Here is a 27,972-nt window from a genome sequence, read left to right as displayed (position 1 = left end):
TCTATATGTGTGTGTTACAAGCCCAATGGCATATTTCAGGAAAGCTGAGTGACTCTACTGTTAATGATTAAACTTATATTGATACTTACGTCTATATTCACAGGTTCTATTGTATTGATGTGCACATTGGGTGCTGAAGATGATCGGTCTCGTTGCCCAAATTGATTCCGATGATCTTCATCTGCTGGTCGGAAGGGCTGTGGGATTGGAATGGATTTTGAAGGAGAAGGACTAGGGAGAATTGGTGGCCTGAGAAACAAAGTCAAGGAAAAATAAGATTTAGGTGTAGAAATCGCTTTACATATTCTAGAGTGGGTGTGGCAAATCCTTTTTTTTCAGTTTTATGTAAGATAATTTCTTTAGCGGGCCTGTATAAAGAACCGATCAAAACTAATTTATATTTAACAGTCTTTGCTCCCCTAGGATTAATTGCAATTGAGCCCTGCTGTGTGAGCTCCCTAATTACAAAGTGGCGAAACAGAATGTTCTAGGTTAGATCATAAACAATCTTTACTGCATCTAGATATCCATGTTAATCCCTTTATTCTGAGAATCACTGACACTAAATGCTCATTGCAGAGAATGGGCTGCTCCACAGTTTTTCCAACTAATGGTTAAATGTGGCATCCCTTTCTTAACGGTAACCCAATAAGAATTAAAAGTGACTTATTAAATCAGTGTCCTGGGCACAGAATAAAGTGTCCATAAGAATGGAATTGGTCTGCAGTAGAGATGGACTAAAAATTACAAGTTAGCACATGTAACGATATTATGGCTGTCACTGTAATTATTAGTATAAAATTAAAAATAAAAAGCCTGTGTTTTCAGCAAACCACTTTGAACAATTAAATGTTTTAAAAGTGACTTACAAATATTATAACCACTTTAACTGGAAACACACTTGACTTGACCTGAAACACACAGTTTGGAATATTTAGACCAGTTTTTGAGGAAGAGTAGCAGCTGCATGTCACTAATATGCCTTAAAACCTCAAACTTTGCTTTGTGGAGACAGCATCATTTACTCACGAGAAGGTACAAAGGGCAAGATGTCACTTATTTTTGTACAGTACTTGAAATTCAAAGACGTTGATGTGAGATGATGACTTCTTGAATGACCTCCTACCCTCTGCTGTGATATTGTTGAACTGTATGACCTACCATGCAAGGGTTGCATGGTGGTGAGAGGTAATGATGGGGAAGTTTGTGAGACGGGGATCTCTGTGCAGATATTTGATGTGTTCCCTCCACTAGTCCAGAGTATGTCTGACTTTGGCGGACACTGATAGAGGTTTGCCTACTTTGTCTCCGTTTGACCTGTACACCGAGCACAAATATGCAAGGAGATGCCTCATGTGAACATTAGCATGAGTAATCAGAGACCTGCCCACAGCTATCTGCCCCAGAAGTTAGAGGTGTCCAGGTGATATCTGAGGGTTACTTTGTACTGAAACTATGAGTGTGGACAAGCTGTGGAAGGAATGTTCTTGCCTGTGATGAGTTGGGATTGGCTCTTATAAATTCTAGGAACTGTATCAGAGTTAACACATTTTCAGACATTGATCTGTAGAGCCAGATCTGTGAGCAACTCCACAGTTGTGTGCATGATCCAAAGAGCCTTGCTGAAGGAAAGGGTTCTGAGGACACAATTGTGCACGTAGGGATAGACTGTAATCCCATTCAAGTATACGTGTGCCGTCACTATGGAGAGAACTTTGGAGGATGCTCTTGGAGCTGATGAGAAGGCAAAGGAGAGAATTATGTACTGGTACTATTCCTGGTCCAGGGTAAATCTAAGTAATCAACTGTAGAAAGACAGGATCAATGTGTGGAAACAGGTATCCTGTAGATCCACATTGTCTAATATGCTCCCTGTGTGCCACGCGGCAAACAATGCAGTGGATTGTGGCAAATGTGGGGTACCTCTCTGGCCACTCCGTGCATGCGCCCTACCATGTAGGGGCATAGGTGGAGGCAGCTCCTCAGGGAGCAGCGCGACTTCAGCTCCAGGGTGGGGCTCGCATGGCGCAGCTTCAGCCCCAGGATGGGGGTGCTCCAGTGAGTAGCCTGGCTGGGAGGGGCGTGCCTGGCAGGTGTGTCTGCTGCAGCTGGGGGGGGAGTTGGCACCTGGCACAGGGAGGGACTGGTTGTGGCAATCAATGACATTTGTTTTGTACACCACTACTGTAGATTGAAGACTGAGAACAAATCTTCCTGTTCCAAAGGTGGAATAATCACTGCTAACGTGATCATCTTGAATTTCTGAGCCTTGACAAACTTGTTCAGTATTCTGAGGTCCAGTATGTTATATTAGGAAATAAAAACAAGTAAAAACCTATGCCTCCAGGGTGTTGAGTCACAGGTTTTATGGCTCCTGAGCACAGCAGGTGATCCGTTTCTTGTTGAAATAGATTTCCATTAGAAAGGTCCCTTATGAAAGACAGAGAAGGGGACGGGGATAGAAGAAAGGGGAGGTGAAGTGGATGGTATACCTGCCATGGATGATTCCCAGAACCCATTTGTCAGATGTTACTCATTCCCAGTTGTGGAACAGAGCAAGGCAGCACCCAAATAGATGCAACAGATTAGTTAGCTGGAGTTGGTGTTGAGGGGAGTGGTCTCTTTATGCCCCAATCAACGCAACGTATCAAAACTTGAAGTTTTGAGGGGGATGGCTGTGAAGAAGACAACTGAGGGCCTGACAGTTTGCATTTTGAAAACTTAGATTCTTTTCCTTTGAGGCCTATAGTTGGATCAAGTTGGATAATATGCTGTACAGGATTTATGCTGAGATTCAAGAGTAAATTTTCTTTTATTGTCCAGGTGTACAAGTCCCAGATGACCGAAGAGTAGCCCTGGAATATCTGAAAGCATGACCAGATATATCAGTCTTCTTGGCAAACTATTTGGTACCCTCACAAGGAAGCTGGACAAGTGGAGCCCTTAGGCTCGCCACACAACAGCTGTAGAGATGGACTGTGCTGCCGTCATGCCTGCATTAAGCACCGATTGCAGTGCTGTCTTTGCCACCAGTTGTCCTTCATTAACAATGGCACAAAATTGTTTCCCTTGTGATTCTAGAAGATGATCAAAAATGTGTTGAGCTTGGAGTGACAGATGTAATTGTATTTTGCTGTCTGGGTCTGATCGTTTGCAATTCTAAATTTCACTGTGGTGAACGAATGGGCCTCTCTTGCAAATAACTTGAGATGCTTCCAGTCATTGTCATAGGGGCTGGACTTCACCAGGTGTTGTTGATGCAGGGAGTTCACTGCACTTACAATAATCAAACTAGGGAATGAATGGGGAAAAAAGAAATTACGTATCTTTAGCCAGCACTTAATATTTTTATTGGATCGTTTTCAGATAGGCGTACGAATGACGGAGTTTACCATATAAAGCTTAGATGGCTTTGAAAGATTCTAATTGATGGAAGATCTCTCTTCTGGAAGAGGAAGAGGAGGAGGAGGAGTATAAGACATCTAGGAATTTAAGGTGGTTGTCTTTTACCTCTTCCAGAGGTCTCTGAAAAGGTTTGCTACCCATTTTGCCAAATCTTTAAATATCCTGAAGTCATCTCCTTATCTCAAGAGGAGGAAGAGATATTGGTCTATGGTGTGACGTGCTCCTCAGATCTGACCTCCTGTTCTTCCATGATCACCTCAGGATGTTCAGATGCTCTGGATACTGTGGCAGAGGCAGTGCACCTAAGAGGTTCATGATGGGCCATGTTAGATGATTTTGAGGCATGGTGTCTGTACGCTGTCCAGGGATACCAGCAGAGCTGCTACAGTGCTGGAAAGGATCACAGTGGCTAGGTCCATGGCTGGCCATAACACAGGGAGTTGAGGAGCAGATGAAGGGTATGACAAAGGGAGCTCAGGTAAGTAGCAGACACTGTAAGGAGGGTGGTTCTGCACTACAGAATGGAAGCGCACAACGTGATATTGATGGAGATTGCTATGTTCAAAGTAAACTCAGAACTGGGATCCTAGTACCAAGTAGGGGAGAATCTGGTACCTCAGACACTGCAAGGTCCTCTGACTCTCTTAACTACAGTGCCATCATACTCAGTACTGAGGGTGGTTGCTGGAGCTAGACCAATGACATCAAGGCAGACGGTGATCTGGGCCATACCGAGTGTTCCAACGCTGGATAGCATGTTATTGACACTGCCAATGGTAATGCCAGCAGCATTTTCCCAGAGACTGTTCAGCCTTACTACTGTTACTTTGATGCCTGTGTCCATCAGTCCTCAGCTGTACCAACAGTACCTGCTGCATCTAACCTTCATGAACCAGGAATACCATGTTTGGATAGTCTCAGTACAGTCAGTACCAACAATACCACAGGTGACAGAAGTCTTTTCTGCTAGCCTGGGGCTCACTTTGGGCACTTCTGGCTCACGTTTTTGAAATCTTAAGTGAAGGGTCCATGACTGGGGTTTTTTTGGCTCACAGTCCTTAGATGTCAAAGGCTGTGGGAAAGATTCAGACTATCTGGGTGATTCCTGGCACAGGTCCAGGGAAGGCTGTAGGGATGCCTCCATGAGTGGGCGTTTTAGTCTCAGTTCTTTGTCCTTCCAAGACCTGGACTTTAATTGTTGGCAGAAACTATGCTTTCAAGAAATGTGGCATTCCTCACAGCACCAGATGCAGTGGGAATGTCTGTTTCCTACAGGGATGGGTCTCTGCACTAGAGGCAACTCCTAAACTCCACGGACAGGACATACCCTGCACTGGAGCAATCCCCAGACAAAGGGAAGCGGGGAAATTCCTTTAGAGAAGAGAAAAAAAATTTAGAGGAACATTGTGATTAAGACTGGGATTTATCATTTGAATTCTAATAGAGAGAACAATCCAACGAGCAGACACCAATGGCTCCACCTCAGTGGCGAAGGAACTGAGGGGGTTCACTTGTGCAGCACTGGTTAGTCTCATGGCAGAGCACAAGAGGGGTCAGCACCTGGGTGGGCCAGACAAACACTGCTGCCAAAGTTCTCCTATCAGCAGTGCAGAGACGAAAGCACAACTCCAGCGCAACATCAATAGGGACACTATTTGAAGCAGGGATAGTCCATTGTCCTTTGGTGTCTGACCTGATCTATGTGTGGGATTCAGCTGCAGCTCTAACCCCACAGCCTACAGTATGAGTACAAACTGCTGATAGGGAAAAGAGGAGAGAAGCAGCAGCTGGTCAAAGAGAAGGGAGAACTGCTGATAAAATCTAAGAGGTCGTAACCTAAATCAGAAAAGAGCTTTTGATGGTGGGACAGATGCAGCAGATGGAAGTAGCACTTCCAGGGTCCATGGGGTAGGGGGGGAAGAGGAGGAAGAGATAATTTATGCACCAAATTCTGAAAGTCTGCTTCTCTGGCTTTGGTTGGTGTGGTTAACTTTTCCGTTTCCAGGCTACCCAAGAACAGAGCTCTTTCTGGGCATACTCTGAGTTTTGCCACACTATCCAGCACAGTATCTTCCCAGACCCCTATACATATCTTCCAGTCTTCCACTACAGGGACCTTTAAATAAGTCATAAATAAAACATTCATAGCCTATATGGCAAATGTGTAGCACATTCCTACTCCCTAAAAGACACTACTTTATCTCCTATCACAACAGGAAACAGATTGTATTTCTACAGTGTTTGTGCTAGAAGAGAAGACCAACTTTTGTTTTGATTTCTCATTTACTTACATCAACCTACAGGAATTTCTGTTAGAGAGAAAAGTAAAGTTTGATTTCCCAAGAAAGGAGACCACATCTAAGTTACTATGCTAATGAGACATAAGTCTAAGATTTAAACTTTTGCCCACAGTTACAAATAGCAAAACTCCTGATTTCAAGCAGTGCAAGTTCAAAGTCCGTAGGAATAGGAAGGCAGCTTGGATATAGACCTGTAAATGACAATATTTCACAGATTTTTCAAGAACTACAGGGCCCCCCCCCCCCCAAAATGTCCCCAACATATCTATAACCCTGAAACAATATTTATAAATATATCATGGCCTTCTAACATTCTATTCCTTGGGCATTCAAATCTTACGTGTCATTGTCTTTATTTCCCTACACCCACTACGTGAGTTTTCAACATCTTTAAGGTTTCTTGACATAGTTTTTGCCCTCACTATAGCTATACAGATATAATAAAAGTGAAAGAAGGTATTCAACACTGCTTTGTCTAAAGCAGCTTAGATCACTTCGCTTGTCAGGAAGAGCATCCACACAGAACTATGGTCTTTCAAAATAAGTACAGTTTTCCGAGCACGTATCTCAGGGTAAAATTTTCTAGCAGAGCTCAATCCATTATAAGTTATTTGTACTGGCAAATTGTGGGATACCTACTGGTATTGGGGGATTTGGGTCAAACTCCCATGATTCCTTTCACTGTATCCTCTAATTAGCCTATTTTTTGCTAGCCAGCACCTTTTACCCAAAGTTTCAAAACAAACTTTCAAATTACAAACAGACAGCATGCTGAGCACCTCAACCCTGACCATGATTAACACCAGGGCCACCACATGTCTGGTTCTCCAGTTGAAAAGGAGAACTGGTAACATCCAGTCAAGTGTACTGATCAGACTTCAAAAGTCCTGTCGCCATGGCGGAGCAGCTAGGTGCCAGATCATCAACCCACTTGCCAGCCCCTATCCAGCCAGGCCTACTTCCCATCTACATCTTGTGAGCAGGTAAGCAGTAGTCTCCACATCAGACTGAAGCTCACATTCCAGCCCTGGCACAGAGGGAGATGGAGAGGACAGAGAGCAGGGGTAAGCCTCAGGGGATTAAGCGGGGCCTGATGGGTAGGGAATGGGGTCCAGTTTCCAGACATAAGAAAGTTACCCATCCTAATTAACACAGATAAGTCACTCCTGATATACTGGCAATCAAGCACGTGGTTTTGAAGGAGATGGGGGGAAAAAAAAAATCACTAGAGCCCCATGTTTTTCCAAAATATGGAAACACCACCAAATGAAACTAATAGTGCATAAAAGAAAAGAAAAACCTCATCCTGTAGCCATGGGTCCCTATTTCCAAGCACACAGTCACATAAATAAAAGTAGGGAGCCAAACTCAGCCCCTGTGACGTAAGAGCAGCTGCTGTGGGAAGTGTGCAGGGCAGATGCCCAGGCCTCTCACTGCCTGGGAATAAGAATCCCCTCTCTCCTTAAACCAGACTTCACCCCTATTCCCATAGGTGTATAAAATGGATACAACAAAAATAGTGTGCTACTGAGACTGGGAACCTACTTCTGCAGCTATGTCTGCATGGCGTTTTCGGGAACAGGCTTTACTTGGTGAAGCATTACTTGTGGTCCCAGCCAGTCAGACCCTGACAGGGGGCTGGGAAAGTGCTGCAGCCCTTCAGGATGCTGAAGGCTACTTTCCTAGAAATCTGTGAAGAACTCAAACTGGAGTTGCAGGGCTGGACTGCCCCAATGAGAGTTCCACCCTTAACGTATACAAATATGTGGATATGTCCATATAGAAAGTCATCACTCCCCTACTCGGACCAGTTTGGTGCGGCTGAATCGGCAATATAGAGATTTTTGGAATATTATGAACAGCTGTAAAGGATGCCTCAACCAAATGTCCCTGTGGTCCAGGGATCAAGGTCACAGAGGCAATGTGCTATTTGAGAGAAGAGTGCAGGTGAGGAAAATACAAGTAATATAATGAAAGAAATTAATACAGTGTAACATATAGGGTTTGTGAATTAATTTTATTAGGAATGGATACTGGTAGGTAGCTGGCTGAAAATGTCATTGATACAAATGTAATGGTAAGTAAAACTATTGATTAACACATGACAAGGAAATTCAAACAAAGTATTAAAATAATACCGAAGTAAAGAGAATATGTTTGTTTTGACCAGATCTCAAAAATAAGTCGATCAGGATCGTTGGTGTTTTCTCCTTGTGTTGAGGTGAAAGGTGTGGGAAACTGTCTTTCTTACAGTTGGAAAATGAAAAGGAGCTCCCAGTACACCATGTTCTTAACAGGCAGCGGCAAGGATTAGAATAGAGCATTGCATCTGAAAACAGCACAACATTGCTCTCCAGCATCACATCCAGCATCCTTTCCTGGTCAGTCAATCCATGTGTTCTAACAACTCCACAGACAATGCCCTGTAGTCCTCTCTCTGATTCCTGTCCCGCAGCACAAATCCTTTGCTCCATTCCTTCAGGGTTTTTTTGGTCTCCGCTGGGACTCATTCAATAGATCAACAAACATCTTCTTTCACCTCTCTCTCTCTCTCTCCCCCCACTCCAAAGTTTTCCAGGAACTCAGCTATTGATAACACCCCATTCCATGTGGGTTGTGCCAAGACAGACTCTAGAAAAAGAGACAAACTAGTAGTTATTTTTCTAATATAATAAGCACCATGCTAAAAATCAGTTCTCTCCAAATTTTCTCAATTTTGGAATTCTATCCCCTTGAGTTCCTCCCAGCCTGGTGTACACTGGGATATAACATTGCAATACAGGGTAGCAGCACCTTTTAAACTAAATATAAGGATAATTTTTGTGTCTGTGTCTGTGTCTGTGCTTGTCTGAAGGTGTGGAAATGGAAGGCATGGGTGTTTCTCTAGGACAGGCTAATAATTGCTTGCATAACCCTGCAGCCTGCCCTTACACTGTTTGCTATTACTCTGAGGCATGTCCTGAAGAGGCAAAAAAAAGTTTTGTTCAGAAAGCAAAGAGACAACAGGGAAAATACATAACACTTATTTGTAACTGGGCTGTTGCTGGCATGAAAAAGAAGCATAACTTACATAGGTCTGTGAGAACAAAGCACTGTCTTGTAATGTGTGTGTTTCACTACATCACTATCTTTGCTTAAAAGTCTCATCTACAATTCTAAACCATCTGATCAGCATAAAGCATGCTACAAAATAAAGAGAATTTTACAGATGCGATGCATATCCTGTACTTGCTTCACCAATGCAATGTACTACAATACTTTGGTGCTCTGTGAAGAACTTACATGCCTTTTATAACACTTGTCATCATATATGCCTTCAAGTCTATGTAATAGGAAATTCCTAAAATAACCTCTAGTGGCCAATTTATCTTGTTTACCTTCACACAGATGAAAAAGCTCAAGGCAATGATTAAATTGTGGTCTTACATGAATTTTTTACTACTACTTGCTTTTTCTTTCCCTACTTTAAAACTGGATGTAGGGTATCCCGTTTTTCCAGGACAGTCCCTTATTTAAGCTGTCTCAAAGGCGTCCTGACTTTTGTAAGAAAATAGGCAAAGTGTCCCGTATTGTGTGGGGCTCCTGTTCCCCAGCACCCGGTGGTCTCAGAGCAGCAGCCTCGGCTGCATGCAGCTGCCCAGTTCCCTGGTGCCCCATGCCTTGGGGCAGCAGCTCCTGCTGAAGGGGAGCTCCCCTATGGGGCAGCTGCCCCATTCCTCATCACGTTACAACGGCAGCCCCCTATGCCAGAATACGCTGCCACAGGGTGGCTGCCTCATTCCTCAACATCCTGTGTGTTGAAGCTCCTGCTCAGGAGAAGCTCCTCCATAGGCAGCTACCCTGTTCCCCAGTGCAGCAGTCCCTGTTGCAGGGTAGCTGCCACTTTCCCTGCCCTCCACTGCCAGGAGCCACGATTTTCAACACCCGGCCCCCGCCAGGAGTTTGTGGAGCCCCCATCCTCCAATCCCTCTCATTGGAAGGCTGCAGAGACCACACCATGGGGCAGTAGCCCCCATCACCAAAGAGCCCTGACATGGGACAGCAGCCCCCCATCTGCAGAGTGTGGAATCCCATATTTGCCATAGGGCAATGTGGTCATCTTACTTGGATGCTATGTCCTTTTATACTTTTTTTGCTTCCATATAGTCTCTATGCTGTGTGTTACCACATGGGTGGTAGTAGGTGGGAACAGAAGTGGTTGCGGGATAGAGAAACTTAACATCAAGCAGCACCCAGTACTGTGTGTTGTGGTCTACAGACTTGCTATTAAATGTTCTGCATGGGGAAAAAAGCTACACGTAACAATTTGTATTTTCAGTTTCCATGGCCGTTGGGCCAGAGAAAAGCTGAGTAAGCAAGGAGTAACGGTGCTGCAGAGGGGTGGACATATCTGTCACCACTCTAGAAACATCCACTAGACATCATGGTGCACAGCCAGCACCAGAAGATTTCCAAATCCCATGAAGAGGCACTAATGGCATGGATAATAGTAACACAGCACACGTAATACTTGCACATAATACTTACTGGATGAGATCCCATCTGCAGCATTTTCATGGTAGCTCTCCGGCAGGGTCCGAAGGGGTGGGTGAAGCTGGATCTCTGTTAAAGAGATCTTGGCCGCCCAAGGGAAATGCATCCTGGTCAGGTGTCCATGGTTGCTTGCGTAGTTTCCAAAGATGTGTCTGTTTTATTTTGGTCCATGGCCCAGCTGTCAACATATACCAGGGTTCTGTGTTGGCTTCATGAGCAAAATCCAGTCCAGCTCTTCCTAGCATACACATGTAATGGGAGTGTGAACAGCAGTCGTGCTTTTATCTCTAGGATTTTTAGTATTTCTGAATCAGCCACTTGCTTTGGCACAGCACTGGAACGTGTCCCAGAAGCACCCCTTCTTTGGCGTTTGCTCTGTTAACTGCTGGTAAATCTTAGCATTCCAGTGACTACTGAACACATGAAAGTAAACATATTCTTCTCTCCACAGGTCAAGGCAGTAAAGCATTCCCTGATGGGAATATGCGGAAGTACAGGGCATAATGGCTTGAAAGGACATTCTGTCTATGACCTGACAAAAGGATGCATATGCCAGCATTTAAAAAAAGGGGAGATATCCAGACAAGAGGACCCTACAGCACAGGTAACCAGGCAGGCCTATCTAGATGTGAAGTAATGTGCAGGTGGGGATGGTAGAGAGAGGACTACCTGAAGCAATGTTGTTCATCTTAAATGGAGATGTGTCCATACAATCCTACAACGGACATGTCCATACCTCCATAACTCATTGCGAAATAAAGATAAATTGCTTGAAAGCAGATTAGTTATGGCTGGATAAGATGCAAGATAAAGCAAAAAAAAAAAAAAAAAAAAAAGCAAAGAAAGAAAGAGAGAGAGAGAATTTGTGTGTGGATGCAAAACAATTTATGCTTTAAAAAAATACCCTGAAGATCTATCAAAACACCCCCACACACATACAAACAACTGTCCTGTTTAGACCAGGCCTACATTACTACAGGCAAAAAACAACTAAGGTACCTCTCCTGCCGTATTTATGTACATGCTTCTCTTTAAGCATGGGACTAGTCCCACTAAAATCAATGGTGCTACTATTGAACTTAAAGTTGAGTATGTGTGCAATCATTACCAGGATGGAGACCTAATCACAAGAGTGAGCAAAGAGGATCTGAAGCAGTATTTTGCATGTTTAAAGGCAAATAGTACTAAAATGTCACTTCATTAAACAGCAGGAGTAAGGTCCTACCCAATAGAATCTGAGGGGGCCACTGAGAGATATGATCCAGATGCTTGGGTAGTCTCTCCTATGGAGGTCTCCTCCTGTGATATTGGGCGATGTTCAAAGAACTTGGAGACAAACAGCAAACTGTGAGGCAAGAACAAAAACAAAACAAAAACAAACCTAACTTATGCAAAACCCAGAAGGCTCACAACATAATATGCACAGAAGAAAAAAGTCACATATTAAATTCTAAAATGTAGAACAGAGAATGCATTGGCAGCCTACCCTCTACAGTTTCACAAGTTGTTAGTTTACTGCATGGAAGCAAGAGTTAGTGCCTTCAATATCTTTTTGTCTGAAGTTATTTTGAAACCTCTGCATGATAGAAATTGTGCAAACCTACTTTCTAAGCAGAGTAAAAGCAGGCAATGTATACCTTCAGGTTAAATCATGGTAATTTATATAGAAGACTGTGATGTTATATTAAAAAGGGACCTTCAGATGGGGCTATGATTAAGATAGAACAACCGCATCCATATCTCTTAGTTCATCATGTACGAGTGGTCATAGCAATTGTGATGAATGCAAGTTGGAAGTAAAACTTTATTTGAAAAACATTTGTAAGCTTTCCCAACGGGGAGGCCTTTTTAAATGGCTTTAACATGGCTTTGTTGAAACGGATTGATACTAAGAACCAAAGTTTCTGCTAAATCTGTAGTGATACAAGCCCTGGTACAGAAAAAATTGAGTATAAAAATTCAAGAATAAAAGCAGATTGAAACATTCCAGCCTTTCCTTGATTCTGTTTGATACTTTTTATGAACATTTACAAACACCACTAATGGGTCTTACTTTTTAAGCCACGTTTTCAGTAAAACAAATGTCAACTCCAGCTAACCGATCAAGAAAGTCCCATGTCATTTGAGACCAAATTAACTGTAACTGATCAAAGATAACTATATCTACATTTAAACAAACTTAAGTGAGTCATTAACATTGCCCTGATAAGTAATCTTTTTGACTGAATAATACATGTGACCAGTGCAAAGTGTCTTGCTCAATCAAGATTTCGGCATTCATATTCATCTTGTAGCAAAATAACCTGAACTGGTTATCTGAACCAGCACTGAAAGAATAAGAAGTACATATTTTCTCAGGCACTTCTCTTGCCTTTCTCAACTATATCTTTCAATTAGTTCTTGTGTCACGAAGAAATTCAACAAAATCTGAATTTCATGAAGAAATTCAACAAAATCTGAATTAAGGAACACAGGAATTTTGATTACTTACTCAAGCTGGTCATAATTAACACACATCAGTGGTACCTCTGTACTACAGCGCTGGTGAAATTTATAACCACAAGTCTGACATCTGAATCCCTGGAAAAGCAGCTTTCGACAAAAGTCACAGAATGCTAATGTGAAGAAAGTCTTTCGTACCTGTAGTGTCAAAAACAAACAGTTAAATGGGATGCTTTTGTAATCTGACAGTAATCTCCACTAAGATAGTACTGTCATCTTGCTTTGCAAGATATATCTACAACTCTCTCTTTTAAAAAAGTTTTTTTTTGGAAATATACTTGTATATACAATAAGCAAAACATATTAAACACATATTTGAAGTAATTTAATTTATAAAGAATCATGGCTTCCTCAACATATCTCATCAAACTAATACAGACACTATGCAAAGTACACTGGATAATAAAAACAGAATAAGAATTTAGGACATTTTCAGAAGTTGGTACCGAAAGTTTGTCACCTAAATCCATATATAAACATCTAGATAGAATAATTCAGTTTTCAGAGGCATGCACAACCATCCTTCAGTAGAAGCACAGAGGCACGTGGCACCTTTGTAACTACATGACTTTATTCAGCCACCTAAATATGGATTTAAAGTGCCTAACCTTACCATCCCAGTTTGCCCATTTTGATCTTTAACCTTTAAATGCCTCTAAGTTTCCCACCCTTAGAATTAATCCACATCACTTAATGAACAGTGAAGATAATGGCCACAGGACTGTGAAACAAAGTCAAAAGTATCTGTGTGTCAAAACTATAGAAGATGCACCCCATACTTCAAAAGATATGACGCTTTCAGGCATTTACCGTAACAAAATTTTTAAAATATATAGCTGAAGGAAAAACCAATCAATGATATTTCAACAAAATGTCCGAAAACACCTTCTAAGTAGCAGATTTGAGAGAAGGCCTGGTTTTGAGGGTTTTATTTATCTTTATTGGGTGGCCCTCTTCTGCAAAATCAGAAGACAGGGAATATTCAAATGGTTTATAACCAGACTTGCAGAGCTTAGATTTGTATCAGTGAATGTCAGTACATGTCACTGCCATTGCATACATATAACCAATAAAAAATACTTCCCTTGATAATTATCTCAATTTACAAATTGGCAACATAAGAAAAATGCTGCTTGAGAACTTAGCAGAGTTCGATTAAAGGATATTTTGACCTGTGATACCGACAATGTGTTTAAAACAGCCATAATGATTTAACTTTTTGAATCTCAACATCTACAACCACTAAATAGTTATGTAACCCGCCCACTTATGAAAGTCCCCATAATTCCCCACAACTTAATTTTTTAACAATGTAAATTTCAATAAAATAAATAAATATTATCCATCAAAATTATTTAAAAAAATAATCAAATTCTGCCCAACTTATTTATTACTTTGTTTAACAAATACTGGAAATTTTATAGTTGTACAAAAAAAGAAGCTATACTAGAGAATCACAGGACAAGACACAAAATTGTGTTCTATTTTGGTTCTCCACTTTAAAAGCACAACTACCTAGAAGTAACACAAGCAGGATATCCTAAAAGTAATCAAAAGTTTCAAAGGATGCTTTCCAGAATTTTTTTTTATAACAGCTTTCATGCATTCATTTAGTGGTCCAGTGTTTGTATGCATCTGATGAAGTGGATCTTTGCCCATGAAAGTTTATGCTCCAAAATTTCTGTTAATCTGTAAGGTGCCACAGGACTTAATAGTGTTTGTATAATATACCCTAAACCTAAAAATAAAGTAGCATTTAGAATTTGCCCTTTTCCATGTGGTAACTATATTTTTCAGGTTTGCGTATGGCCCTGGAATGATCCAGAGGGCTTTTGTTTAACAGCTTCCACTCACGTAGCACCTCCTCAAGTCAAAATATACGCGTTCACCAGCATCACTGATGATGTCAGCACAGCTCTGGGAATATGGTTTGTTAGTTAATTGCTGCTGCAGTCAGCAGGGGAGCAAAGAACACGTTTTACAGATACAGCTGTATAACAGTAGTAGATTATTACTACCATTCTGCAATGCAGTGGTGATCTAAAAACCTAGATATGGATATGAAAATGTTAAGGAAAGTCAAGTTGTGTTTAATTTCAATTACCTCAATGGCAACTAGATTTAGTTCATTTGAGTCTGCTGGATTAAAAACCGCTTATGCAACAACCTTTCCCAAAACAGATACTAATGTTTGTTCAAAAACAGTCAAAGTTATTTTGATTTAAAATGTTCAAAAGTAGATTTAACTCTAGTGAACTTTTTGGACAGATCATACTACAAAGTACATACAAAATTGTGTGTGGTAAGCGGCACGTTCTCCAAGACTTCCACGTGCAACTCCTCTCCTGTGAGCCAGGAAATGTCAGTGTCCCAGCCAATGGGCTTCTTCTCTCTGAAATGTAAACAAGCCTTTTATGGTTACCAGCCTGCAAGCCCTTGCAAATATTATGCTGAAGATGTGAAAAGTTATCATCAAGGAGACAGTGGTACTGTGGGAGGTTTGCTATCCAGTCTTCCACTATTAAAAATTTAAATGACAAGAAATTCATCTGAGTTTACTCCCAAATAATTGCATCACTCTTGGACAAACAGAAGGATAAATACATGCACTCTTTTTCTTCAGACCAGATTCAGCACAAAGACCTACTGCAGGGAACGGTTGGTCCTTTGGATACAAAACTAACACTGTTCCTTTTAAATTGACAGAAAAATGAGTGCTTGTGTGAGAATTTATCCCATGCTGTAGTAGCCATATCAGTCTCAAGATACTAGAGAGACAATGTAGGTACAGTCATATCTTTTATTGGGCCAAATTCTGTTGGTGAGAGAAAAAACTTTCCAATCACAAAGGGCTCTTCTTCAGGTCTAGGAAAGGTACTCAGAGGGTCACAGCTAAACATAAGGTGGAACAGATAGTTTAGCTTAAGTTGTGAGCACATCTTCACCTGGAATGATTCCTTAGAATACTTACACTAAACTATCTAACCAAGCCTGTATTTACCTGTGACCCCAAGTACCTTTACCAGACATGAAGAAGAGAGTGTAACTAGAAAGGCTGTCTCACCTACAAAAGTTGGTCTGACAAAAGATAATACTTCCCCTTCTTCATCTCTCTAATTTGTCCCCATAACAGACTTTTAGAAGGCTCACTGATTTGGGGGAATGGTAGGATTTTAATGAGCAGTTTAAGAATGGAAACTCATTTTAAGAATTATTCATGTAAATCCTGAGTCCAACTAAAAATGTTTACTTTGAAACCCCATTCAAGTAAACAAATAAAAAGTTAAAAATTCAAAACAACCCTACTTCTTAGTTTGAAATTAGATGTTTTCCATGCAGTTCTGCAGCTAAAATAGATCTCAGGGACAACAGTGTTTTGCATTCTGTTACGTGCATCTTAAATTAAAGATTTCCCCATAAACTTTTCATCTATCATAGCCTTGTTCTAGGCAGAGTTTTGTGGCCATCACCCCATATTTTCTGATAGCCCAAACCATCTTAGCACAAACTACATAGTTCATTGTGAAATTACTGAGACCCATCTTTACCTCCTAGAAAAAATCCCAACAGAGAAATAAAACCACAGCACACACAAACCATACCCATCTTGTATTCTGTAAACAGCACAGCACTCTGGGATAAGACCCCTCATCATCAGGGCTTTCTTTAGGCTGTCCCGCACTGTCACCCCACATCTTGCTGGAACCTGAAAAGTAAGATATAAAACACAAGCATTAGAGGAACAGATCATAATTCACTCTCATGGTTGAAGCAAACTAATATTCCAATCCCTAAAAAAATACCCAAGTGTTCAAAGCACCACAATTTTCATTTTTACAGCGCTCTGTAGAATTCTAAGTAATAATTTCTCAAAGTACTCTGCACAATGTGAACTCTGCGTACAAACCAGATAATTACTAATTCCATATCAAACCAAGCTCAGCTGGCCATCCATGGCAACTAAATTTCTAATGACATTTCAGAGAAAAAACTTGACTTGACCTTGGATGATTTTCTATCCCTTCTATTTTGCAAGAGAGAAGAGAGACATGTAGGTAATGAAAAGCTATTTATACATATGATAATTCTGAAAAGCTTGTACTGCAATTAAGTGGAGTGATGTGTCGGTGGAACTAAAAATAAACAGGCAATAGTCTTGTATGAACTAGCCTGAACTGGAGTACTTGCCATAAGTCTATGAAATTCATTACACAAGATGTTGAAATAAGACATAGAAATCTTAAATGGAGAACAACAACTCCAAATCTAGTTGATTAAAAAAGTAATTAATAGTAGTGTCAGCCAACATGTCTGTTCTTGGGGTCCCGGCCAATGTTCGTGACCCTACAGACATTTTCCAATCTATAAAACATATTTTGCTTTCCCCTTTTTCTGTTTGACCAACATATGGCAGCAGTCACAATAATCTAAGTTGGTGTCTAGAAATGCTTTATTTTCATAAATCTGTGCTAAATTCCTGTAACAAGACCTATATCGCCCAAGTAATATGGAGCTATAGCCGTAAAATATGTATATAGAGCTACATCCATCAAGTAATTCTCGTATCAATTTCCTAATATTTGACCACTCACACTGGGACACTCCCAGGAAACAGAAAAGTGACTCCACACCGTTCAGCAAAACTGTATGATGGTTTATTTTGCTGGATAAAGGCAAAAAGAACACCTGCTAATAAGGGTACAGAGACCTGAACTCTGGATGGAAGTTTCACCTAAGATGCTCATTTCATAACTTTGGGGCTTTGAATTTGAAGGAGCTTTGACTGGCTCCTGAGGAGAGGGAAAAAGATCAGAAAAAAGATCAGGCAAATAGGCAACAGTCAGAAAGAGCAGCACTGAAGGCTTTTATAAGACTAGGATTTCCCTATGCAAGTACGAAAGACTACTGAAAGCTACTGGTACATCTCTTTTATGTTTAATCAGGTTAAATAAAAGCTGAGTGGTTTTTTCAAACCTAGACCGCAGAGATGTAGAAGTTTTGAAGAAATCTATATGGCCCTGAAAATAGATTTAGGAGAAACAGCAGCATCACCTGATATTCACAGGTAAGCATCCTAAGAAGAAGCTGAAAGTTAGTGCCCCAGAGCCACTAATGTTGAATAATGCATTGGGCAGGTCATGACATTCAACATGGCATCCTTTTTTTCAGTATTTTACTATGAAGTGTGCCAATTTTGTTTCCAAGACTGGAATGCCAAAAGTGTAATGAGATTACACACCTGTAACCAGAGGTTCTTTGAAATGTGTAGTTCTTATCTGCATCTCACTGAAGGTTGTGCACACACATCATGTGCCCAGAACTGAAGCTTTGGAAAGTAGTACTATTTGGTGTTCTGCGTATGAGCCCTGTGCCACCTTGCAGCCTTACCTGAGGCATTAAAGGAAACAGCAAGCTTCTCCTCTGACGTGCTGTTAAATCTGCAGCAGAGGAGAAGGCGGGTAGGTTTGGAATACAGATAGGGACCGCACGTTTCATAGAAACTTCAGTTACAGATAATTAACCTAGTAATCTTCTTTGCTTAATGGTCCTTATTGAATTCCAGACAGTGATTAAGAAGCAGTGCATATGTGGGAGACAGGTGTGAGGAGACTGTGGAATGAAGGACTTCTCTGAAACAAGCAACCTGAACTCCACATGGATGCCCTGCATATGTCTGCAAGGGTCACATTGTGGAGTACGGCTATAGTTGATGCTTGAACTCTTAAGGAACAGACTTGAATCTACGTGGAGATCATCTCGATAATGGATACTACCACATAATGCACTCTGAGACCCACTTCGACATTCTCTGGGCAGAAGTGGCTTGCCATTTTATTCTCTCCAATATGGCAGCATTCAAGATGTCTGAAAGAGCTTTGTCTAATCAGGATAAAAAGTCAATGTCCTTTAAACTTCTAACGAACAAAGTGTCCTTTCCTCATTTGAGGATTAAGGCGTGTAGAAGAGGTGGGTAAGTGTATGGGTTGATACAGGTGGAATTTTAATAGAAATTTGAGGTGAAATTGTAGAAAGCTGTGAGTAAGCCCTGCCTATGGCCCCAGCTTCGGAATTCCAGATTGACAGGAAAGTCTCTCTCCTAGATCCAAATATGTTGTACAAAATAGCACACACCCTAACAACGGAGGGGACGTTAGTTTTAGAAAGGTCCAAATGGGTTGATAAGCATTTAAACCTCACTTTTAAATGACCAAAGGTGCATTCAACCACCATTCTACACCTGCCGTGTCTGTGATTGAAGTTTTCCTTGCTTGGGTCCATGGCTCCTGTGTAGGGCTTCATAAGGCAAGAGAGCAGAGGGTAAGCAGGGTTTTCCAATATAACAATAGGCATCTCCATGCTACCAATCATGATTTTCCAACCATGGAAAAAGTCCCATCCAGAAGCTTTCTGTACAGGCCAGAATTGCAGAAGACATGCACGTCATGAACCATCCCTGACCATCCAACTTTGATGTCGGTGAAATGATCTTTGTGATATACCAACCCCTGCAGCATCATCGAGAAGTACCTCTTTCGGTTTATATACTCAGATACTTGGTAGTATGGGGCCATGATGGGGATGTACAAGCCATCTATTGCCCCATCACAGTTAAAAAACCCCTGGGCAGCAAAGCCATCCACTACAGCCTGTGCATCTCCCAGGGTCGCAGTCTTCCTGAGGAGACACCTCCAGATTGCATGGGCCACCTCCCACACCAGGGACCCCACTGTAGATCAGTCCACCCAGAGCTGATCTGTCACTGACCAGTAACCATCACACATTGCAAACTTCCACAGAGCGATTGCCACTCACTTCTGAACTGTTAAAGCCGGCCTCATTCTTGTGTTGCTGCGTTTCATGGCTGAGGCCAGCACATCACAAAGTTCCACAAAAGTGGACTTGTGCATGCAAAGGTTCTGTGCCCACTGCTGGTCATCCCAGAACTCCAAAACAATGTGGCCCCACCAATGTGTGCTGGTCTCACGAGTCCAAAACCACTGTTCCACTGTCACCAATGCATCTAGGGCAGCCAGCAGCTGAGAGTTCTTGGACCGCAGTTGGGAGATTTGCTCTTCCAAACCATTGTCATTATCATCATCATCATCATGACAGTGAACCATCACTGAGTTTTGTAACTGAAGGAAAAATTGTGCGACAGCCAGTATGATTGCCAAAACAATGTGTGCTGTGAGCGGAAGCATTTGAGGATCCGTGCTTGCGCTGCAATGCCACAGCAGGATATGGCGCAATCTTCCGTTTGTTTTCGCACAGTTATTGATGTTCTGAATTCTGGGACAGTGCTTTGTATTCTGGGATTCAAACATGAAATGCCCACAAGCAATCTGGGCTAAGGTACTGTGAGACAGGTACCCACAATGCAATGTGCACGCCATAGCACTTGCACAGGACAATGGGGATGCAAAAACTTGCAAGAAAAAAAGGTGGGTTGAATTTCAAGAAGCTTTGTGGATACAATTTGAATTCATAATAATGAAGTTAAAAAACCGAACTTATCTCGTAGTGTAGATACAGCCTCAGACATGGAAAAACAAGGATCCCTAGATATTTGGAAATGGGCTGCCACCACCAGGAAAACTTGTGACTACTAGTGAGACACTGGTGAGTCCAAATAGTAGGACACTGCACTGAAAGATGCTAGGGCTCCACCCCACCAAACCCTCAGGAATGTGTGTGTTTCAGGTGTAGATATGCAAACAGACATATTGCATATTGAGATCCTTTTCCTAATGAGGGAATGATTGTTACAAGCATGACCACTGGAAATCTTGGTTTGGAAATCCAGCAGTTGAGAGTTCCAGTATCAGTCTTCACCTTGCAGTCTTAGTGGGGACTAGAAAGCAGCTTGAGTAGAACCTTGCTCCCAGAAAGGAGTAGGGATTAGCTCCACAGCTCCCCTATGCAATAGGGAGTTGACCCCAAGTTGGAGATCATCTGTGTGTTCAGTGTATGAGGACCAAGAAAGAGGGCAAGACGCGGGTGTCACCATAAACTCTATGGTGTAGCCACTCTGGATGATATCTAGAACCCCCGTCCATTGTTTTTGCATTCCATGCCGCAGAAAGAACCTGAGACGACCCCCAAAGTGGGTAGACAAAATTGGCACCGGTATATTGGGTGGCTGACAGCTCTCTAAAGCCTTTCAAAAATACAGCTTCCTTAGTGTTTGGGGTGTTGCAGTGATGCTAACAGTAGATGGGGACTGTGAACCACAGGATGCTTGTGAGGAGGCCCAGAAGTATGTTGGTGATATAGCTGTGGGACCCTGTAACAATACAATTGTGGTGGGTGGTAGAATTTCCTCGAGTGCTGATGTGTAGATACCAAGAGACCTTTGAGTGGATCTAGAGGTCTAGAGTCCTTTAAGAAGTGTACTGGAAGGTAGGGAGCAGGGGAGGGGGGGGTTCTTGCTTGCTACACTCTGAAGCCACCTGGATGATGAGTAAGTTTGGTGGAGAATAAAAGAGCAGGAACTTGGACCCAGCAGTGGGAACATAGTATCTTTCTCAGACCCTTTTGGGGAAAGTGCAGAGATGGCCAAGGTGTGCCGTACATTGCGTGCCAGCTGAAAGATGGCATCATTGATTGGCAGGGCCACCCTCACCAGTACTGAAGTGCGTAAGATGTCAAACAGTGAGTGTTGACTATCTTATACCTCTAAGGGAATTTCTAGGGCACTAGTTATTTTCTGCAGCAAACCCTGGAACTGGCTCCAGTCATCTGGGGTGCGTCTACACAAGCCAGCTACTTCAAAGTAGCCAGCACAACGTCGAAATAGGACCCGTTGCGTCTACACGCGCCATGTGCTATTTCAACGTTGAAATTGACGTTAGGCGGCCACATGTCGAAATCGCTATTCCCATCTGAAGATGGGAATAGCGCCCTACTTCGACGTTGAACATCGAAGTAGGGTGTGTGTACGCGATCCGTGTCCTGCTACTTCGAAATAGTGGAGTCCTCCACAGCAGCCATCAACTGAGGAGCTGATACACTCTGTCCAGCCTCTGCAGGGCTTTATGGTCCTCGCATGCAGAAGCCTTTAAAGCACTGTGGACCCGGATTTCCTGTGGCAGGAAGCTGAGAGCGTGCAGGCAGCAACGCACACAAATGCTAGCCCTGCACGCTTTCCAGAGGCCACGATCTGCACTGCCACCAGCCATGGCATCGAGCCAGCCCCCCTAGCATCCCCAGGGCTCCCCTCCTGAGGCGACCCAGGCACCCCCAGCATCCAAGCGGGGGGCCAAAAAGAGGCGGGGCTCCACCTGGTCGGAGGCCGAGCTCCAAGACCTGCTGGGACTCTGGGGTGAAGAGGAGGTGCTCCATGTGATGGGGAGCAAGCGGCGGAACACAGAAGCACTCTGGATCACGCCCAGAGTAAGGTGAAGGAGTTGCAGGAGGGGTACAGGCCAGGCCCGGGACTCGGCCAGCCAGTCTGGGGCCACCCCTGCCGCTTGCCCTATTACAGGGAGCTCAGGGCCATCCTGGGCCCCTGGGACACCTCCTCCCCCCCAGCCACCCTTGACACCATGGCCAACGAGCGCCAGCAGGCCTCAGAACTGGAGTCTGTCCCGGAGGCCAGCCTCGCACCCCGGGGCCCACCCGAGGAGCCCCCCCTCAGGACAGTGGAGGAGGGGTCCAGCAGCAAGGGTGGGGGCGCTCCTCATCGACCTCTCCTCCCAGAGCACCAGCCAGGCGTCTGCACTGCAGCAATGGACGGTCAGGTATGTACCCCACAAGGCACACGCCCACGGGCCACAGGGCAAAGGCACCAGACACGACCAGGAGCCTCAAACACCCCCCCAGCCACAGCATGGTCCCAGGACGGCGGCACGGCCATCAGCTCCCATCAGCACCCACACCCATGGACAGCACTGTGCCTTAACCCTGGGGGCGGGGAGACAATGCTATGGGGACAGCCAACAGGGACATCACACCCACCAACAGAGACGGAGACCCAGAATCCAAGGAGGGGTGGGGAGAACGGGCCACAGGCCAGGACACGGTACTAACAGCCTTCCTGCCCCCCCCCGCCCCTCCCCCCGCAGCTGCACCATCTGACGCCCCTGTCAGCCAGGCACCCTCCGTTGTCCCTGACAGCCCACCAGAGGTCAGCCACCGCTAGCGTCTGGATACACCCCCAAGGCCAGCAAGATGGTCCCACCAGCACCGGACCCTGGGGATGGTCCCTGTGGACCCTCAGCTCCTGGCAGCAGACGGAATGGCAGGGGAGAGACTGAAGTTCGACCGGGAAGAGTCCACCTGGCAGTGGGAGGCATGGGAGGATTTCATGGGGGTCTTCCAGGACATAGCTAGGTCGATCCAGCAGGCCATTGCCTGGCTCCCACCCCCTGCTGCCCCCCGGGCCGCCCTCCCCGCCGCTCCACCCAATGCTCCCCACCCACCTCACCACCTGCTGCCCCACCTGCCATGCCGCCTGCAAGCTCCCCAGGACCATAGAGGGGGCTGAAGACCAGCCAGTGGACGCATCCTGGCCATACTTGCCGGTGCCCCCAGCCAGCCGTGCCAGGGACTGCAGACACGGAGGGGGAGTCGTGAGCCATACCCACCGGGGGTCACACCCTTCTACCACCACCCCGGACTAATGGGCCAACGGCCGAGCCATCTGACAGGCCCCCATTTGCCTAGTTGTCCCCCTTTGTATATTGGTTGCAGTTTCTGTTGTGCACAAAACAAAGTTAGCAGTTTGCCAAACCAAAAAAAAAAAAAAAAAAATTTTTATTTTCCAAATAACTGGAGGTGTGTGCTTGTTGGGGGGGTAGAGTACAGGTGTTGGGGGCAGCGTGCGAGCAGTGTGTCAGGAGGTCCTCTGTGGAAGGCCAGGGAGGTGCTCAGGGGTCTCCCTGATTGAAGTGGGCCCACAGGGCCTCACGGACCCGTACCCCCTCATGGCGGGCCTGGCGGCTGGGTGTTGCAGCCGGTTGGGGGAAGCCCATGCCGGCGTCGACTGAACCACCCCTGGACAAAAGCCTCCCCCTTGCTCTCAACAATGTTGTGGAGCATGCAGCTTGCACCCACAACCTGTGGGATGTTCTGGAGGCTGACGTCCAGGGGGGCAAGGCGGCACCGCCAGCAGTCCTTCAGACAGCCGAAGGTCCTCTCCACCACCTGGTGGTCATGGTTCAGGCAGGCGTTGAACTGCTCCTGGCTGGCACTGAGGTGGTCGGTGTACAGATGCATGAGCCAGGCCTGGAGGGGGTAGGCCGCATCTGCCACGAGGCAGAGGGGCACGGTGGTGTCCCCCCGAGGGATCTCCCTCTGGGGGATGTAGGTCCCTGCCTCCAGCCGGCGACACAGGCCCAAGTTCCTAAAAACACGGGCATCGCGTGTGCGGCCAGGCCAGCCCACATACACGTCCTGGAAGTGGCCCCGACTGTCCACCATGGCCTGCAGGAACATGGAATGGTAGCCCCTGCGGTTTATGTATCTTCCTCCACTGTGGTCCGGGGCACGGATGGGGATCCCATCCAAGGCCCCGAAGCAGTTCAGGAACCCCATGGCGGCTAATCTGGTGACGGCTACGTCCAGGTCCCCAAGTCGGACAACCCTCTGGAGCAGCATGGTATTGAGCGCATGGACCACCTGTGGGGAGGGAACACAGGCACCCATGAGGGTGCGCAGGGTGCCCCAAGGCCCTTCCCCAGGTCCCCTTCCTGGGCACCTCCCCGGGTACCTCCCCCCCCAGCCCCTTCGTCCCCAGCCCCAAACCCCCCCCCCCCCCAGTGGCTGCATGCCCGGGCTTCCTTACCTCCATGACGACAGCCCCGACCTTGGCCTTTCCCACTCCCAAACTGGTGTCCCACAGACCGGTAGCTGTCTGGAGCGGCCGGCTCCCAGACAGCTATTGCTACCCTCCTCTCGACAGGGAGGGCGCGCTGCATCCAGGCATCCTGGTGCCTCAGTGCGGGGGTGAGTCACTGGCAGAGCTCCAGGAAGGTCTGCTGGCGGATGCGGAAGTTCCGCAGGCACATGTTGTCGTCCCACTCCTGCATGACCAGCTGCTCCCACCACTCGGAGCTGGTGGGGTAGCTCCACAGGCGGGGGAGCAGCCAGCGGGGGAAGAAGAGGGGAGCCCGGTGGTCAGGGGTAGCCCCATCTGCCACCGGGGAGGGCTCCTCTGGCAGGAAGCACTGGGCAGCGGCCTGGACAGCACCTAGCAGGGCGCTTGCCCCCTGGATGACTACCTGGAGGGCCTCCTCTTCCTGCTGCTGCTGGGGGGTCCATATTTGCTGTGACTTGGTCTGCTAGAGATTGTGGAGAGTAGCCTGTGCACCCGGTGCTGTGCAGGCTGGGTGTGTCTGGGAGAGGACCTTTAAAGGAGCAACTTGCTGTTGACCCGGAAGAGCTGGTCCAGCCTGTGACCCGGTCCACGGGCCTTCCTGGCCCCTTATTTCAATGGGGAGCACTTGTGTGTGTGGACCCTCTGCATTTCCTTCCGGGGCAGCTCCTTTCGATGTTCCCCGTCGCTACTGCGACCTTGAACGTCGACGGCACCAGCCCTGGAGGACGTGTAGATGATACGTGTTGAAGTAGCCTATTTCAATGTCCTTACTTCGAAATAGGCTACTTCGACGTAGTGTGCTAGTATAGACATAGCCCTGGTGGGGAGGAGTGATCAAAGAAGTGGCTATATCTGCAGAAGATGAGGGATGTCTCTCCATGTCTGTTGGTACAATCAGAGTCGGACTAATCAGTGCATCACCTTGTGCTACGTCAGAATTCCGATCAAATAAGGGTAGTCAGGATGGAGTGGGGGAGTCTTCATGATCCAACTGGGACCATTTAGAGGTTGAATATGGGGGCCACTAGCTCCAGCATAGCCAGCTCAGCTGACTCGACCATTGCGTAGCCTGTGGCCAATATTACTAAATACCAGCTGTGTGTTTAAGGTAAGGTGGGGAAATGCCACCGTGCCATTAGAGCCTTCAGCTATCGTACATCCAGAACAGGAACAGTGGACTATATAGAACTTCTGCATTGTTTGAATCAGAGAGTCAGAAACCTTACCAAATGGCCATGCAGCCAGAACCACCAGAAAGGAAGTAGCAGGAATACAGAAGGCAAAGGGTCCCTGTGACTTGGTGATCAGACTGAAGGTCATAGAGACTGTAGCTCCTCCAGCAAGAATAACTTGTAGATCCTGAGGCACTTCTGGATCTCCCAGGGATCAATGGTATCCATTCTGCTGGAAGAGTCAATATCAAGAACTATATATGTCTGGAGACTGTTCCAGGGATGCTAGTGGAGTTGCCAGGTCCACAGTCACTAGTGGTAGGTCCAGCAACCAGTGCAGCCATTTTCTGGCCTCGTAAGACTCAGAATGCTAATTCAGGTTCGAAAGGAAAAAAAATGAACAGAAAACAAATAATGCAGAATGAGAAATCAACTACAAACAGTACTAGGGACAGTTTAAAAAGTGTCCCAACAGAATGACAGGAGTAGAAACTCCAACGCTGACCATGTGTTGATGAAACGGAAGTAGAGACCCCAGTGTACTGTGCCCTTTATCACCCGATCAAGACCACGAGACAGCACAGGACATAGGTGTGGACTGCTGAATGGTTCTATTTTCAAAAACTGTGGCTCCAGGTGCATGGTGCATGCACATACCCTCAGGGAATACAATAAGGACCAAACACTCCGTACTCTCCAGGAAGATGTTATAATGCTCACTACTGTCAGCTGGGCATTCTTCCGCCAATCCTCATGAGTGAGCTTCTGGCACATTTCTTTTTCCCAATTTAATTTTGTATTGTGAATGTTGACCTGAAGATCTGCAGAAAAAAAGTAGTGCACGGGGGTTGGACTATTTTTTCCAGAGATTTAACTATTTCTAATGATATTTTTAAAATAAGACCTGCTTTTTCCGAATTTATATTTCTTATACAGTTATAAGAGAAATGTTAGCTCTCTTTTGTCAAATTGCATTTGTTTTAATACCATACATCTTGTGCAATTAGTTATAATATTTGGTATATAACAAGTGGTGGAGTCTTTTTTGAAACATCACTCGGAAGCGCTAGTTAGTCATATTTTGCTGCATTTTCAGCACACTGGAAAGTCATGGATTCTCTCATGTAAAATGGTACGTGACTATAATTTAACAGCCAGATAAAATTCCATTCATATTAGATCAGGCAAGAAAGGGGGAGATGGCAGGAAGAGAAAGGTGTTGCTTAAGTAATGACTTCTGCCTTCAAACTTGTCAGCTGGTTTCTTGCTAAAATTGAAATCTGATATTCAAACTACCACAGGGCATTTATTTCTTATCCAAAGCTGCTCATAGGACATTTGGTCAGTCAGATGTTAACAGGAGTGCAGGGTAAAATTAGCTGCTCCCTGTTAAAATCATCTCCATCATCTCACTCTTAATACAGCATCAATAGTCACAAAAAGAGTATGGGGACATAGTTCCATTGAATTGACACATACTCTCTTCCAAAGCAAAGCAGAACAGAATTGATCTGCTTTACAAGATTTAACTTTCCATTAATTATGCTTCTAGAGCTATTTATAGACAGTGACATTAATTACTAGTGACTGTTCCACCACACAGTCATCATGAAGTAGTTACTTCTTCAATACAACAGAATAAATTATGGTGTCAAATGTGTAGGAAAAGCCAGAAGTAGTTTCGTACAATAGAATGGTGTTATAGCCCTGTAAGAGCAAAGCAGATGATAGACCCCCTCATGTCTGGAACTGACTGCTCACAGCTGCTTTGTCGTCATGTCATTCATTTTGCAACATGCTGGTTTGCCTTTTACCATGGTTTCACACATCCAGATCTTCATTTAGCTGTCTCAATGATCCTCCAGTCCATTTTGTGAGCCTATGCCACTAACAAAGATCCTGGTATGATAGGAGTGAAATTTTTCCCTCCAATGTGTATTACTGTAGATTTAACAACACTGAATTTCAGATGGCATTCACATAGCTCAGTTAGGCTTCTCCCATGGTTCTTTCTTCATGGTCTTCCCCAGATGTGAAGTGCCTAAATTTGTGGCAACTACACATTTAACTTCATTCCTCAGTGCTTTTGAGAAATTAATAAAAACATTCAGTGCCTTATTGCAGAACTGAGGCACTGCACAGTTAACCTTTCGCCAGGATGAAAATTTGCCACGGATTCTTACGAGTTATCTGAGTTTAGTTATTCAGAAATCTCATCTTTCATCCAATGCCTTCTTCATTA

General features: G+C 44.7%; 1 protein-coding gene across 2 annotated transcripts in view; it reads right to left on the bottom strand.

Annotated features, from left to right (window-relative positions):
* Positions 1-27,972, bottom strand: part of BRAF (B-Raf proto-oncogene, serine/threonine kinase) — a 148,224-nt gene that overhangs the window by 49,409 nt on the left and 70,843 nt on the right. For both annotated transcript variants that reach the window (XM_075007122.1, XM_075007131.1), the window contains exons 4-8: positions 16,343-16,446; positions 15,030-15,132; positions 12,730-12,878; positions 11,464-11,583; positions 90-249 (exon numbers count right to left, since the gene is read on the bottom strand). In XM_075007122.1, coding sequence (XP_074863223.1) covers positions 90-249; positions 11,464-11,583; positions 12,730-12,878; positions 15,030-15,132; positions 16,343-16,446 — 636 coding nt within the window. The remainder of the gene's footprint in view (positions 1-89; positions 250-11,463; positions 11,584-12,729; positions 12,879-15,029; positions 15,133-16,342; positions 16,447-27,972) is intronic.

Source organism: Carettochelys insculpta, chromosome 1, assembly GCF_033958435.1.
Source record: "Carettochelys insculpta isolate YL-2023 chromosome 1, ASM3395843v1, whole genome shotgun sequence".
In the NCBI taxonomy this organism is placed as follows: Eukaryota; Metazoa; Chordata; order Testudines; family Carettochelyidae; genus Carettochelys; species Carettochelys insculpta.
Note: the sequence above shows the minus strand (reverse complement) of the source record. Positions and strands in the feature narration are given on the sequence as shown.